The following is a 14710-nucleotide window of genomic DNA, read 5'->3' as shown; positions in this document are numbered from 1 at the left end:
TCTAGCCTCCACTATCAAGGGTTTAAAAAGGGTTTATACATATCGAATTGGCTACCACTCCCCGGGGTCAACAACAGGACTACTCCTGCAAATCATATTCATCGTAAGTTGTGTATTATATGCCTCCGAAGTCGGATACTAATTAACTCGGTTGACATTGGCAATGCGAGAGCAATATGATCGCATATATGAGGTATGCTCTCAATCCCAATCATCATCATCGTCGTCGTTAGCGGTCGCATGTTTCAGATTTCCACTCTTGATCCCTTTGCTCATTAGTTGCTCTTCCTTCGCATCCTCTGCATCTCTCTTCCTTTTTACTACTCTCATGTCTTTCTCACCGACCGCGCCCACCTCGACTAGCAAGCTATCAATATCCAACATGCTTATTCGCACACCACCCATAGTGACAAGAGTGACTATTTGCTTCACGATATCACCATTCTTATACACAAGAATGGTTGGGCAGTTGCGATCTGGATAATTTTCGATTGCCTTGTCCGCTCGGATTTCGCAGAATTTAATATCAGCGTATTCTTTCGCTGCTTGCATCCAAAGCTCTGATAAAACCCTCGATTCGATGTTGGTACCAAGCGAGGATGTAAGGTTGACAAAAACGGGCTCCTTGTGTGAGGCTTCTGTTACCTCGCGCGAATACTCCGGTTTTGACAGCGGATAGACTGTGCCGTGTCTTGACTTCTTAGTCAAACTATTTAACTCTTGCATTCGCTTCTGTCGGTACTGTTCTAGAAAAGCATCGTCTTCTTCATCTTCCAGCGCGTCAAGCTCATCAAGTTCTTTCCCCTCTAACCTATTCTCATGCGCTATTCGATGGGCCTCGAATAAAGCTTCTTCTATCATAGGTGTAGGAGAGGGGGGCTTTTCGGGTATGACGCCGTGTTTACGGAGTATGTCATTCCTATCGTAGTCTATGAGATGAGAACTTAGGTTGTGGGGGGTTTGTTCTGAATAGGACGTACCATTCAGTATCCGCATTTGGGTCGTCGATAGGAACAGCTATTCGCTGTTCTGCTGGAGCAGCCATCTTGATTGAATTTGATATAGTCGTAGATAATGCGATGGTAGGGTGAAGCAAAGTTACATAAGATCAATAATGATATGCAATAAAGTACTGTGAGGATATCTTCGGGTTATCTTGATACCTATAAAACTAAATTTTGAAGGATGCCTGACGTTGCGTTACGTACCTAAGGTACATACATGTAGGTAGGTAGCCAACGTGATTTAAGCAATAACCCCTCCAAGTGGAGGCCTTGCTAGATGACGAAATACCTAGCCCAACTTCAACTGGCAGCTGGCTGGAACCTCTGCCAGGTGTATGACTCGGTAGTCTCGGGTTTCGGATCAGTGTTTCCAGCTCCAGCCATAAAAGTGGATTATTAAAAAGCCCTAGCCCTCCTCAGCACTAAGCCTGATTTAGCTAAACTAGAAGGATCTTAGTTAATTTCGCCTCTTGCCCACCAGAGCCAATCCGCCGAATCAAAATCCAGCTCTCCAAAATTTACCAAGCGAATTTTTATTCTAGGACACACACGACCTTCCCCTCAATCTCTTAACTACCTCAACCATCGTTGTTCGCAAGCACAGCCAAAATCTGTCATCAACTCTATCTTCAGATTTCGCCAGCCAATATTTCGCTTGCCAATCCAATAATCAAGATACTTCTTGTGACAGTCAGACAAGATGGTAAGTCTAAATGAATCTTGTTTTTGTTTACGCTCTCCATCATGTTGTCGACCGATCTCCGCGATTTTCGACTTATCAATCATCGACGCTTCCACGACAATACCAATACCAACATCGGCAAAGGTCTTCCCTTACATCTAAACACGATGTTTAGAATGAGTGTTGCCATTTATCAGATGCTCGAGACGGTTTAAATACAACTTTGATGTGCGGGTGGATGTTTGGATTTGCACTCACAAATGATACCCTGCTAACAAATTTTTTCTCAAGGTTCTCGCCGTTGATCTTCTCAACCCTAGCCCGGCTGCTGAGGCCAAGAAGCACAAGCTAAAGGTACGATACCAATCTGAATTTCAATATTAGACAATACTAATGTTATCGAATAGACCTTGGTGCCCGGCCCCCGATCCTTCTTCATGGACGTCAAGTGCCCCGGCTGCTTCACAATCACCACCGTGTTTTCCCACGCCCAGACCGTCGTTATCTGCCAAGGCTGCACCACTGTCCTTTGCCAACCTACTGGTGGTAAGGCTCGATTGACCGAGGGCTGCTCTTTCCGAAGAAAGTAGAGGGTTTCGTCTCGCGTTTTCTTCGTTCTTGGGCATGGGTTACGACTTCATGGGTATAGTTCGGATATCTGCAAGGTACTCGACGGAATGGGCGCATGAAAAAAACTTGGCATCTTGTCTTCCGGACATACTCGACTTCTACGAACCTCTACGTCTTTGCAGATAGACGACGGATACCAAGAACCTTAATACAAAAGGGGCGTTTGGGGTCCTGATATCTTGCATCATCCGTTTCGCTACGAATGATTTTTCCTCGTTTTCTCGCTTTGTGTATTACGAAGTCGTCACCTTCAGACATAAGCAGGATGGTTTATTCTGCATGGGTGGATAGCTGGAAATGGCTTTCCACATGAGCATCTTCCGGGGCCTATTTCTGCCAGCGTAGGTCTCTAGATGTGAGGACGTGGAACGTTGATTGAGGATCGCTACATACCCAGCCGTAGTGATTGTTGTTTTCACTGCATTAGGCGAATTCACATGGTTCCACTAGCTTTTTTGACTTTTTTCCCACCGTGACGACCGATGTCCATTGCTTCTCTAGGTTTTCCATAACTGAAATTTTATAACGTAGATCTTAACTACACGAACCGATCGCGTTTGAAGTGAAGTCGTATCCTCTGCTCTTACTGTAGTATAATTTGTCCTATGGGAATTCCCACTATTAAGAGGAGTAACTACCCAATCTGCAGTGTCCTATAGGGATCGCTAGATATGTAGATTACGTACTTAAGAGGTTCCTTATCTATTCAGTGAATTATGATCGAATGGACTATGCCGTCAAATAGATTAGGCTATTGTGGTACGTGTTACACTCTTGCTAAGCTATCAGTCATTGTGTCCGGATTTTAGATTTTTTAATGGAAGGAATTAATATCAAGGCCAAGCCAGGTCACATGGACGGGATGTTGTTATGTCTCCGGCCATGTAATACTCAACGAAGATATTCAATATTAATATTTTCCATAGAATTGAATATTGACACCTCAAATTAGTAAGCGCGGTGGAACTAACCGTTTATGAAGATCTACATGTAACTTCTATGCCTGTAGGTACTTAGGTACTTAAATGTAAGCTTAATGCCAAGGTTTCGATTAAACGCGTCAAAACACGGTTCGGAAAGTGCCAATTACGCGCATCGTGCAGCCTCCCCACTTCCAACTTTAGGTATCGTCCGATCAACCCCAGATTATCCAGCCTCTTTTATAATTTCCCCTTCTTCCATCTTCATAATACACGAGACGAAACCATCGGTACCAGGCAAAACATGCTTCCTTAATTACACTACCAATACGTAGGTGACTCTAGATTTGGAATCTTCACTTCTAAATATTCAATTCCTCCTTGCCCTTTCCTGGCTACAGATTTATTGGGGGCTTGGAAAGCTCACATTGCGTCATCGCGATAATTTGAACCACGAGAGCCAGATCCCCGGAACTCCTCATTATCAGATCTGAGGCGTCCTATATTTGGTCTAAGTGGGCCTCGTTCGCATACGACACGTAATACCTATCCACCTATCCCTCACAGCCATGTCGGCCCCGCGAACAAAGCGCCAATTCGCAGGCGCAGCAAGCGATCCCGCCCAACGACAGATTACCTCGTTCTTCGTCTCGCAACATCCTGATACTTCCTCCGCTACTCATACCAACGCGCGGGCGCACAATACCTCTGATCCTGCCAGCCCCTCTCTTCCTGCGTCGGTGCAAGCGAACCTCCTTTCGGTGGGCATGCGAGTGCGCAAGTCCGTCCCCGAAGGCTATAAGACAGGAAGTTACAGTGCTTTTGCGCTCTGGGACGAGAGCAACAACGTCTCTACGACGATGGGCGAGGGACGATTACGCGCTAATGCCATTTCGACGCCGCGGGAACTCCTTCCCTTCTGCGGGATCAATAAGGTCGGCGGTCTAGGAACACAACCAGAGAACACCCAATCATTCTCCACTGCCGCAGCCTACCAGCCGTTACTCAGCCTCAACGGTGTGCCTCTCGACGAGATGATGGACGAAGATGTTCCCGGCCTAACGAGCAGCCAGGACTCCGTCGGGAGTACCGGTTCAAGCATCTCTCCTACGCGAACTCGCAAGCGTTCTTATACCGAGGACGAAGACGAAGCGCCTCAGACCCCAGGTCGTCTCAATCTCGACTTCAACCCAAGTGTCTGGAGCGACAGGTTTGACGGCGAGGTCAGTCCGCGGAGCGTGGCGCCCGTCGGCTGGGGTGCGAATAACGGCCGCGTCATGGCAACGCCGCGGAAGACCAAGTTTCGGGGAAACAAGCTGTTATCACACGCCATAGGTCAAGAGAACGTCAGGGTGGTAGGAAGTACTGACGGCACTGACTTCGAAGAGGCGGATTTCCTGGTCCGGACATCCGACCTGGAATACAGAGATGGTTCACAAGGTTGGGAGGTCGAGATGAGCGATGTTTAAGTGTGAATGATACGAATCGTCTTTACCGTGTATTGAATAACGATAAGATACCCAGAAGAGGAGCAAGGCACAAGAAGGGGAACAGGAAATGCGAAGATGAAGACGGCTCAGTTGAGGCTGTTGTATTATTTCGGATTGTCATTGGCGGACCGGCGTTTTTAGCGAAGACTGCATGGGTTAATGGGCTACCTGGCATTGAGGAATTTGCTCGCGTCGTACGCGAGTTGTGTTATGCTGCGTCACATTGCATACAATTATGTATCATATTGAGGACGATACCTAGAGGAAAGGGGAGGAGTACACACGGGGGGACCAGTGCGTAATAGCCGAAGGTGTATTAGCTCATCTCCATAGGAGAGAGAATAAGGTAGTTTGTAGCATCACATAAAGAATTATTACAACATCGACATAGTCTATACTCGTAACTAGTATGCGCGGTGTCTTAAGAATTACTAAGTTTTGTATTTATTATCTAACCTAAGAGGTAACTATACCTTCAACTACAAAAACCTTTAAGCGAATAGAGCAGTCTAATCATATATCTACGTGCAAGGCACAACACATGCTTTCACCTACTCGACCTGAATCCCTCCAAACGGATCCCGGAACTCCAAAAGGTCGCGCTGTCCGTAAAACTCACCGGCTACAGTAAGGATCATGTTTAGGGTAGCGCGCTCGTTGGCCTTGGCTCTGCGAAACTGCTCCGTCTTCGCTTCCTCTTCCTCTGCCGCGAGCGCGAGAAAGGCCTCCTCTTCTAGCGCTGTAACAGGCAACTCTTCCGCTGGGGTATCACCGTTCTCGGCCGCGGTGCTGTTGAGCTGTTCGAGCAATCGGGCCTTGGCCCTCTCTATGTCAGCCGTGGGTTCTGTTTGCTGCTGGGGTGCGTCGGATACTTCCCCGTCCTCCTCCTCTTGTGAATCTATCTCCATCTCGACGTCTGATAGCTCCGTTTTTATTTCTTCGGAGGGTACCTCGGTTCCGGAAGTTTCTTTTGCGTTGAGAGCATTGGTGTCCGTGTCAGGTTCACTTTTGATTGTACCGTTGTAAGGTGCAAGTTTGGGCACCCTACCGCCCGGGGGTTGACCGGGGCCACGGTGGTGAGGTTCAGGATCATTGACATCAGTGTCGATATCCTCATAGTCACAGCATTCACCTTGGCTCGTCTCGTCGATGCTTTCGTCAACTTCGACTTCGCCTTGGCTTTCGGCATTACTGTCACCGACATCGTAGTGTTCCTTCAGGACTTCCATCTCAGCCAAGCTAACCATGAGCAGGACTGCTCTCTTACCCAACTCGCGTATCCAGCCAATCTCTTGGTAGTCGAGTTCACCTCTCTCGGGAAGACGCGCGAGCAGCGCCCAGATCCACCTGCTTGTACGTTCACGGAGCTCCTGGTTTTTACGTAGGAACTTGCCACCGAGTATAATGCGCAGCAGGCGCATAACGCCATCTTTATGCATCCCGGCGATTTGGGCAGGCAATGGATCCGTACCCCGGAGCCGGCCAGACCACTTCGCAAATGTATCAGATCTAGGTCCGAACTCGCCTACTTCGGTTGGGTTCGACCTAGGGAGAGAATATAACAAATGATTCGGTGGGTCTGCTTGTAAAACCTCGCGCAGAGCTAGGAACTGGTTTGTGAGAGATAGAAAGTACGCCTCGTAGATCTCGTCGGAATTGCTGTTGCGCGGGCCGCCTTCGCTTGATTCAGAATCGCTCGCATCGTCATATCCTAGCTCTGGGTCCTCTCGCCCCCCCCCTTCCTCACCATCGTAATTCTCGTCATAATATTCATCCTCATCTTCTTCGTCTTCGTCCTCATCCTCGTCTTTGTCAAAGTAACCCGGTGGGTACGCGGTGTACGCTCCATCATGATAGAATCCTCTAAAATCGCCTCGGCCGTCTTTATATATGCTACGGTCGATGGGTTCCTCATTGTCGTCTTGTTGGTCTACTAGATCGTCTGTGGACTGTTGTAGAGCTTCGGGTGGCTGCGGACCAGCTTTACTAGCGACCATAACATGTGGGATTGCGGATGCTTGCACTCTATACTCACCATATCAGTATTGATCACCTAAAGAAAGCCAAGATTCTGATTTAGCTTTGAGAGTCTGGAGATGGAAGTAGTAGAGATAATCTTACCGCACAGACTTAAGGTACGCCAGCGCCTCAGCATCATCTTCGCAGTCCAGGTCGCTATCCTCAGGCGGTACAGTTGTCATGCACTCAGAGTCACCAAACACTGATCGCTGGCCGTAAGTTAAACTCGGAAGAACCGTTGATCGTACAGAGTTGGAAAATCGTTGACGGCGAAGTTTTCTAGGCAGCTCCTCGCCGTCATTTTCAGCAGTGCGCTTCGATCCCATGGCGGCCACTAGGTTTATTCGGAATGAATGCGCGTACGGGGTGGGTTGATTTGTTTGAAGATGAATTATACGTGATGAGAATTGGAAGAAGGGGAATAGGAATGGGAATGGGAATGTTTAAGGTCGAATAGATAATTGCATATGGAATACCTTTAAGGTTAAATGGGTGGATAGTAGCTCAATAGCGGGGCGCTAATATGCTCATTATTTAAGCTTCAGCACAGGTGTAGCAAAAAGTGTAAAGAGTTTGATTTGGTAACATTAGAGCTTGTGGTATAAATCTAATTCATTAAAGTCTAATTCATTCATAAAAGACAAGGTCGAGTTTAAAGCAAACTTTTAACATTATAATCCAAATAAGGGAGAGGTACCCGACGTACGTAGGAGGTTAGTCCATCTTATTCCTCACAGCTGACATTTTTCAATAACTACCATTTGGCATTCCCCTGTGTTTATTATAGGCATTGTATTATAGCACGCGATTGATATATACTTGAAATCAAACACTAAAAATTAAAATCTGGGTTGGTGCCAAGCGGTAGTTATTTCTATTAATCCTTAAGTAACTACCTTAAGTATACCTAGGTAGCTAAGATGTAGGTAAGGTTGATGGAAGAGACAACACCTCCTACGCTTTAGGACGCATTTCAGATTCAATCCTCGCTTTTACAGGCTGTACGTGGTTATTGGTATGCTACGTTGGTAGCATAATACAGATATGGCTCACAACCTAATGTCATGACTTGGGGACGTTGGGAGGTTTAACCTTTTAGGTAAGATATAATATTAGCACGAGGGAATCTGCCTACGTATTAGTCAATCCTATACTATCTAGTTAGCGAGGATATGAGATTACTAGGAGTAATTTCCCTCCTATAGAACTTCATAGCAAGGATCGACTGGCCCCCAATATGACCTGTAATTAGTTGCAATATATTAAGCCTTCGATATCCATAAAGGCTACAGTTCTACTTACCTAGGATATCGGTAGGCTATATATGTACATTAGGTACTCATACCGTCACAGTCTTTCGACGAGTTCACTGGTTCTAGTTAACGGCTTCGTATCATATTCAGATCGTAGTCAGACACCACCTCGCCCTGTGATGTAAGGGAGATAACTCCGTGCTTCTGAGTGGTGTTAAGAGCCTAGCCTTCCAACGAGGGTTTAAAATTAACACCACTCTAACTTATAATGTTGGAACCGACAATTGCCGAGCTAGTTTTCGTGGCCCCCAGTGTCACCCTCATGGGTATCGGCATATACTATATTGACTGCATATGCCTTCAGCTTCCAACCCTGGTCCCTAAAAAGCTTGTACACGAAGTCTGTAGAGCGGTATCATATTCCCCCACCTCGTCTCGTGTCCGAGCCTCTCGTTTTCTAGAATTTTGTAAGTGAATTCTAATGAATGGCAGTGAATATGTTGATAGTCGACACGTCCAGTACTCTACCGCTCGGCTAGGTCGCTGAGTATAGAGAAAGTGCTAGATTTTAATGGGTTCGCGATGAAAACCTAGCTAGAGGTAAACACGACATTCGAATTAGCAATGCTAGTATTTATAGACTTCATAGTAGGGGGCTAGGTAGAAGAGAAGATACTGAACACGGGCATTCCGTTCCTTTCCGCTGCAGACAGAAGCCATCTTACCACAGAACCAGAAAGGGGTCGCCAAGGGTTACTTCGTAGGTATATAATATTGCTTTTGTATTCCGATAACTGCCAGGATTGCCTGCCTAGGGTCTCCTTCTGCCTATTAGAACGCGAGCCGTGGGGAGATATTGAATCCACCCTGACATGAGCTTAATTCGACTTCGTTGGCTTTCTACTCTTTAAGTTCTATGGTTTTCTGGCGTTTGCAGTATAATGCCACCATCGACTTAAACCTTGTCGTAATGTTTTCTTTCTATACTTGCCTAATGCATACTTAATCTCGAGGTATAAGGCCTTTGGTCAATTCAAAGTCATCTCCCTATTTTTCGGCGCATTTTCGTAGAGTTTCAATATCCAGCCGTTTAGGTGATTACCTAGGTATGTAGTTGGTTATAGGGGAGCCCCCTAAAGTCCTACTGTCTTGAATGATGTGGCTTAGGTACGTAATTTTACAATTAATAACAATTTCAGAATTGCTTTAGAAGGAATGTTATGAGACCTAACCGGTGTTGCCGTCGACTCTTTTTCTAATACGAAGGGATTCTATTAAGAATCCGAAGCTGAGCTTTATTGATCATCTCGCTTCGATTGGCTACGTTTCAAGTACTCCGCCACCGCCATGGCTGTGTGCGTAAAATAAGACATGTCAGAAATTGTGGCTTGCGTCAGGTCCAGAATTTTCTTACTACATTTAGGAAGAATGGCGTTTGCCTTCTCGGAGATGCCAGCTCTCTTCGAAGTTAAACGTATCAGGTAAACTCCCGTACGGTGGCTACTTGGGAACAACTATGATGCGTATCGCCGGTCATTTCCGCGTGTAGGGCGGGCGCATTTGATCGCGAAGTGTTTCATCTGGATTTGGTTGGATATAAAATGATGTATGTCCGTATCATCTAGGCCATTGAGCTTATTAATTACTTATGTTGGGTAACTATAAGCCGTTAATGGTATTCTGAGTCATTGGAATAGAATTATTGGGCAAGTTTCAACTATTGGTTCGGGGACGGGCGTATTATGACTGCCTTGAGAGCATCGCCAACACAGCAGTGCTAGTGGTGGCGATAGCCAGTCTCCTCTATACCTCTAGTTTATATTAGCGGTGGCGGCTATGGGCTCCCTAAGAAAATTTTCTATGGTGGAAATTTCGATTATTAGACACTTTATCTAGAAGTACATCCTTTCTATTTAGACAAACCGTGTCCCGCACAGCAATGTTCGACTCCCCAGCCTAGTTATACGGCACTATTTGGCCTGTAACATAAACATGGCAACTTATCCACCATAAGAAGAACTCTAGGCTCGTGTTGTTTAACTAGTTTCCCTGGCTCTCACGGATAGGACATTGCATATACTGCGTGGAAGCTCTTGCTTCCTTATATTGGGCTCATTCCCCTCTAATAAAGGGGTATCTGTTCGCGGGATTGCCTTATCCAGACGACATGTTGTACCCATAAGCCCATGGTCCTTCGCCGTTCATATAACCTCTAATGACATTTCCCTGAATTTCATTGTCTTCGAAGCCTGTCCCATCCTCATACTGTCTCGTTGCATCATCCTCTTGCGTGGCCTGACTGGCCGAGTCCCTTTTAAGAGTCAGTTAATATCATCACCGATATGTCGTCAAACTTACCAAACGATAGAACCTTGGTTGTTCTCGGTAGACCAACGTCGCGCAGATGGGGGATCGCCGGAGTCATTAGACTCCGGTTGAGTCTTTTCATAATGAGTGTATGGGCCTTGTGACTGACTGGATACGCTATCCGTCCATGTCGTATCGCCGTGGTTGTCCGCTATGTCTAACGCTGGCGGCGAATATGTTACGGTTGCCCCATACCTGTCTAGGGCTGGATTGCCAGTCTGGGGCTTTGACTGGCTGTACGGATCCGCGTTGCTGGAAATGGAGTTTGAGTCCATATAAGCGCTCGTTAAGTATGGATCCGTTTGATACGATCCACGCCAGACATCGCTGATGCTAGTGGTGGCGCTCGTGTTGCTTGTTGGGTATAGGAACGGTACACCTGGACTCGAATGGTGGTGGGATGATCCCCCTAGTGGACAGAGATCAAGGGTTGTTTTGTGCGCTACAGCGTCGGCGTCGCCTTCTTCGGGAATCGACGCAGAGAAGACTGCATGAGTGTCGATAGAGGGATATGGAGTAAGGCTCCCATTTTCGGCTCGAGTTAAAAAATCGATGCTGGTTGCGGTTAACTGACCCCCAGCTATATCGCTAACCTGCACATTCGAAGCATAGGTATTGCTAGAAGACCCGCGCCAACAATTAGGAACAATGTCATGGCCTGAAAACTCCCCAGCATCATTATCTAAGGTCCTATAGACGTTGCTTGACACCTGAGGGACTCTCGGGTGTAGACGGCGGGGGTGAGAGCTCTTGTAAGGCTTACCGGACGTTGACCGGCCGTGGTTCCTAAGTTCGTCCATTCGATGCTCCGCCATATCTAATTCGTCTCCAGTGACGTTGGGGTATTGAGGATCGATATGGAGCTTTATACTGAAAGAAAACGCTATAGTGGAATTGGTGAGCTTTTTATGGGCAAATAAGGCTTAGGACTCGAAGGATCTCGGGCGCTCCCACCTTTTGCCTATAAAAAAGGATGCCTTGTTCGGAGATCAAGAGCTTCACCCAATCACTTTCCGTTTGCCCTTGTATAAACTGCCTAGAGTGGGTCGCGGACGAGGCAGGATAAAAGGGGCAGATATACCTACGATGAAAGAGGATACCGAGCCATGGGCCACTGTTGGAAGGACCGCAGGAATTAACCAACGAAAGCCTCCTTTTCACAGTAATGGGACGTACGATCATGCACCTCCTATGAGCACGCCGCCGTTGAGTTGTCATCGATTACTAAAGGTATCAGGATCGTTGGTAAGATCGAAATACATTCTGCCTAACACCAGGCAACCGTTGATCTATGGGCAGAATAGATAGTGATGGGGGGTGTTAGTGGGTGCCAAGTACCCGGGAATCTTAAGGCAATCAATGTATCGGATTCCTTGTTGGTGGGCTGGGAGCCTTCGATTCAGCTGGACAAGTGAAGAAGCACAACATTCTATTCTATTAAAACGACGCGCTTCTCTTGACGTGAGGGCGTTAGGCCTTTGAGACGTTACTTAGTTTAGCAGCATACGAGGGTGTTGTAGGCTTTTATGACCCTAGAACTCATGTGGTTGCAGTTTGGTTTAGGCGATCTAGCGGCTTGTAGAAGCGACAATATGTGAAATTACACCACTCCCTCATCATACGAACCTCGAATGCCGGCGGGGTAATTAGCTGCATAACGTCTCGTATTCAGGCTTTACCTTAAGAGGTAGCTCACGTTGTACGTTGGGAGCGTATCATCGAGCGGCTTGCATAGGTGTATATCAACAGGCGCACGAGGTGTGCGACGGAAAGCAGGCATATAGTTGGACTATGGAGCGAAACCAAAAATCAGCTCGTCTCCTATCCTCTCCGGGATTCGTTATTATATTCACACAGTTTGAAGATCATCTTCAGCTTTTACTTGCCTTAAGTACTCAGACCTAACCTCCCACATCTTTACCGAAGAGGACCGCCAAAAAAACATCTTAATATGAGTAGGTAGATATGGTTACCTCATGCATAATATGTAGCCTGTTATTTTATTAAGGCGAAGAATTTGAGCCCGTATTGGAGATCTTACAGAGTAACTCTTGGTTCTTAGCTCAGGGGACGAATAGGGGAAGTTTAGAATATGGATGGTCGCACAGCACCCTTTAACACTAAAGATATATTGCAACCAGATGCTATATCAGACGCGGGGGTCACATAACATGGCATACCGCAAGCCAGCCGGCCAATCGCTTCGACTTACCTGGGCGTTCTTAGTGCTCATGCGGCGCTCTAAAGTATGTAGTAGCGTTTTCGAGCAAAAACAGCCGCGATAAACCGTTCTTCGTTTTCAAACTAAAAATCATATCTGATATGAATACTTCCAGGGTCCAGGGGAGCTGATGACTGCAGTTCCAAGCTTATTTGGAACTTCGTATTGACCATATGTCAGTGACCGATGGCACACACAATATGAGAATTTGACACGGTTCATGGTCACCCCCTACAGCTTCTGTAGCAAGAATCGTTCCGCTTTATCCTTTTATCTACTATATCTAGTCTAATTCACAGCTTCAGTACCTCATCCTGCCTTGTCATGCTAGGTTCAATTAACTACAGCCTACTATCCATGGTCGGCCGCGAAATCCGGTTCTTACGCACAGAATCGCGACGTAGAAACCGACGGAACTTTGAAGTCTCAATACGACACATTCATCGAATAGTGCGAGGCTTGCAACGGCGAGCCAGCCGTCCAAGAGCCAACATCTCTACCGTCTACGATATGTCGACCAAATGTAGCGTTCAATGAACTGTCGGTTCTTTATCACTGCCAACAGGGTGATAGGAATGGGTCCGTATGGAACTCAGATTGGGGGCTATATTTGCGTATTCTTGGGAACTGCAGGGGCGTTCATACTTAGACTAGAGTGGCAGCGTTGGAAGCTCATTGGAAATGTATATTGCCCAAGGCTCATGAAGGCAAGTTCTTCCTAAAAATAGAACTTCCAAACTAACGAATTCACAGAAGGCAAGTAGTGAAATTCTCAATAGATGGCGTATATAAAACCTAAGTTCTGATGTGACTTCAACCTTAAACCTGCATTAAGCTGGGCACTTCGTGCTGTCTTCGTCCCCGCCCCTTTACTATACTTCCGGCTCCTGAAGCGTGCCAGAATCGTTCGCTTCCTCCTGCTGCTGCTTCCAGCGATACCCCTTTTCAACGCCAAGTTTCTTCTGAGCCGCATCGCACAGCTGCTCGTTCCCACAGTCGCACTCTCCGCCCTCTCTCAGCCATCGATACGTGATGCTCCACCGGTCCTCGCGTTTCCTCACCGTGCCATCTGGTAACGTGTCCGTCTTTCGCTTTCTGATCCCATGCGTCCAGTGCAGTCTGGAATCTCCCGACATCTGCATCATACTACGCGGAGTCAAGTCGACGTCGACTCGCTGCTCGCCCTTTTGGAACTGCATAGTGACTGGCGAGCCGAGAGACAAAGCGTAAAGCTGGTCATACGCAGAGTGCGTGTCTACATGGGGCGGAATCCCAGATCCGGGCGGATAATGTTGTAAGCATACTTGCTCCGGAGGTCGTCCCTCTCTGGTAGGGATGAGTGGCTGGAGCCAGTCTGGAAATGGCTTGAAGGGAATGTCGGGGTCCACACCAAAAGTCTTGTAGTCGAATGTATAGCCGAAGTGAAGTGATATTCTGCCTGTGCGGTCTGGCCATTCTAGTTTGTTGCGAAATATGTTGATGAGTTCCCGCTCATGCTCTGGTGTGATGAAATTGTCTTGCCAGAAGATGCCCGAGGGCTCAATCGGGAGTTCCAGCATCTTTCTCAAAGCTGAACCATGCGATTCTTAGTTTTTGAAGTGCGGTACTCTCTTATTGCTATTCATGAGGCATGTTAATCGAAGTGTTCCGAGGGTTTTTATGTGTGTTTCTATATGTGGATCGCGCGATCGAGACAACCAGGTAAATTGCCGAAGGAGTGAGATTTTCCCCAATACCAGACTCGACTACATCCAATAAAGCAGCTTTATACGTCCTCAAGACATGGCCAACTACCACTGGAGAGCGTTCTGCGGAAGCAGCAAGCCCCCGAGGATTCTGACTGAGTTCTCAAGAGAAAGAAAGACTATTATATTATCTCTGTAAAATGTAAAATTTTGGTCTCAGCTCAGGACCTAGGCCGAGATGGCCCGTGCGCAGCACTAGATTCCGAGATTGTGAAAATCCGCACTTTGTCTCGCCGGGGTTGCTCCAAGGAACATCAAGGCGGGCACGGAAACCAAGTGCTTGGCGACCGGTCCGGTCGAACATTTCGGGCGAGGCTACTGCCAAAGCTTGCAGAGTACGATATTGATTTCGTCTGCAGTGCTGTAGTGCCACAGCATA

At 47.0% G+C, this 14710-nt stretch overlaps 6 protein-coding genes across 6 annotated transcripts; 2 read left to right on the top strand and 4 right to left on the bottom strand.

Annotated features, from left to right (window-relative positions):
- Nucleotides 1-201: 201 nt before the first annotated feature.
- F4817DRAFT_312267 (thioredoxin-like protein) lies at nucleotides 202-1045 on the bottom strand (the record flags this gene model as incomplete). Its single annotated transcript, XM_049300109.1, has 2 exons — nucleotides 202-919; nucleotides 981-1045. The coding sequence occupies 2 exons, from the start codon at nucleotides 1043-1045 to the stop codon at nucleotides 202-204; spliced, it is 783 nt and encodes a 260-aa protein (XP_049162647.1).
- Nucleotides 1046-1456: 411 nt separating this feature from the next.
- F4817DRAFT_326206 (40S ribosomal protein S27) lies at nucleotides 1457-2864 on the top strand. Its single transcript, XM_049301856.1, has 3 exons — nucleotides 1457-1707; nucleotides 1978-2040; nucleotides 2094-2864. Exons 1-3 carry the CDS (start codon nucleotides 1705-1707, stop codon nucleotides 2274-2276), a joined length of 249 nt encoding a protein of 82 aa, XP_049162646.1. The 5' UTR covers nucleotides 1457-1704; the 3' UTR covers nucleotides 2277-2864.
- A 393-nt stretch (nucleotides 2865-3257) lies between these two features.
- On the top strand, nucleotides 3258-5117 carry F4817DRAFT_326204 (ribonucleotide reductase inhibitor-domain-containing protein). The gene has a single exon (XM_049301855.1). It carries the CDS (start codon nucleotides 3806-3808, stop codon nucleotides 4703-4705), a length of 900 nt encoding a protein of 299 aa, XP_049162645.1. The 5' UTR covers nucleotides 3258-3805; the 3' UTR covers nucleotides 4706-5117.
- A 30-nt stretch (nucleotides 5118-5147) lies between these two features.
- Nucleotides 5148-7200, bottom strand: F4817DRAFT_326202 (uncharacterized protein). Its single transcript, XM_049301854.1, has 2 exons — nucleotides 6848-7200; nucleotides 5148-6779 (listed from the first exon to the last, which is right to left on the bottom strand). Exon 2 carries the CDS (start codon nucleotides 6721-6723, stop codon nucleotides 5278-5280), a length of 1446 nt encoding a protein of 481 aa, XP_049162644.1. The 5' UTR covers nucleotides 6724-6779; nucleotides 6848-7200; the 3' UTR covers nucleotides 5148-5277.
- Nucleotides 7201-10152: 2952 nt separating this feature from the next.
- F4817DRAFT_312263 (uncharacterized protein) lies at nucleotides 10153-11180 on the bottom strand (the record flags this gene model as incomplete). The annotated part of the gene is made up of 2 exons (XM_049300108.1): nucleotides 10153-10309; nucleotides 10357-11180. The coding sequence occupies 2 exons, from the start codon at nucleotides 11178-11180 to the stop codon at nucleotides 10153-10155; spliced, it is 981 nt and encodes a 326-aa protein (XP_049162643.1).
- Nucleotides 11181-13315: 2135 nt separating this feature from the next.
- F4817DRAFT_213446 (uncharacterized protein) lies at nucleotides 13316-14301 on the bottom strand. The gene has a single exon (XM_049298720.1). The coding sequence runs from the start codon at nucleotides 14143-14145 to the stop codon at nucleotides 13459-13461; it is 687 nt and encodes a 228-aa protein (XP_049162642.1). The 5' UTR covers nucleotides 14146-14301; the 3' UTR covers nucleotides 13316-13458.
- Between the last annotated feature and the right edge of the window lie 409 nt (nucleotides 14302-14710).

This window comes from Daldinia loculata (genome assembly GCF_022478755.1).
Source record: "Daldinia loculata strain CBS 113971 unplaced genomic scaffold F4817scaffold_5, whole genome shotgun sequence".
NCBI lineage: Eukaryota > Fungi > Ascomycota > Sordariomycetes > Xylariales > Hypoxylaceae > Daldinia > Daldinia loculata.
Note: the sequence above shows the minus strand (reverse complement) of the source record. Positions and strands in the feature narration are given on the sequence as shown.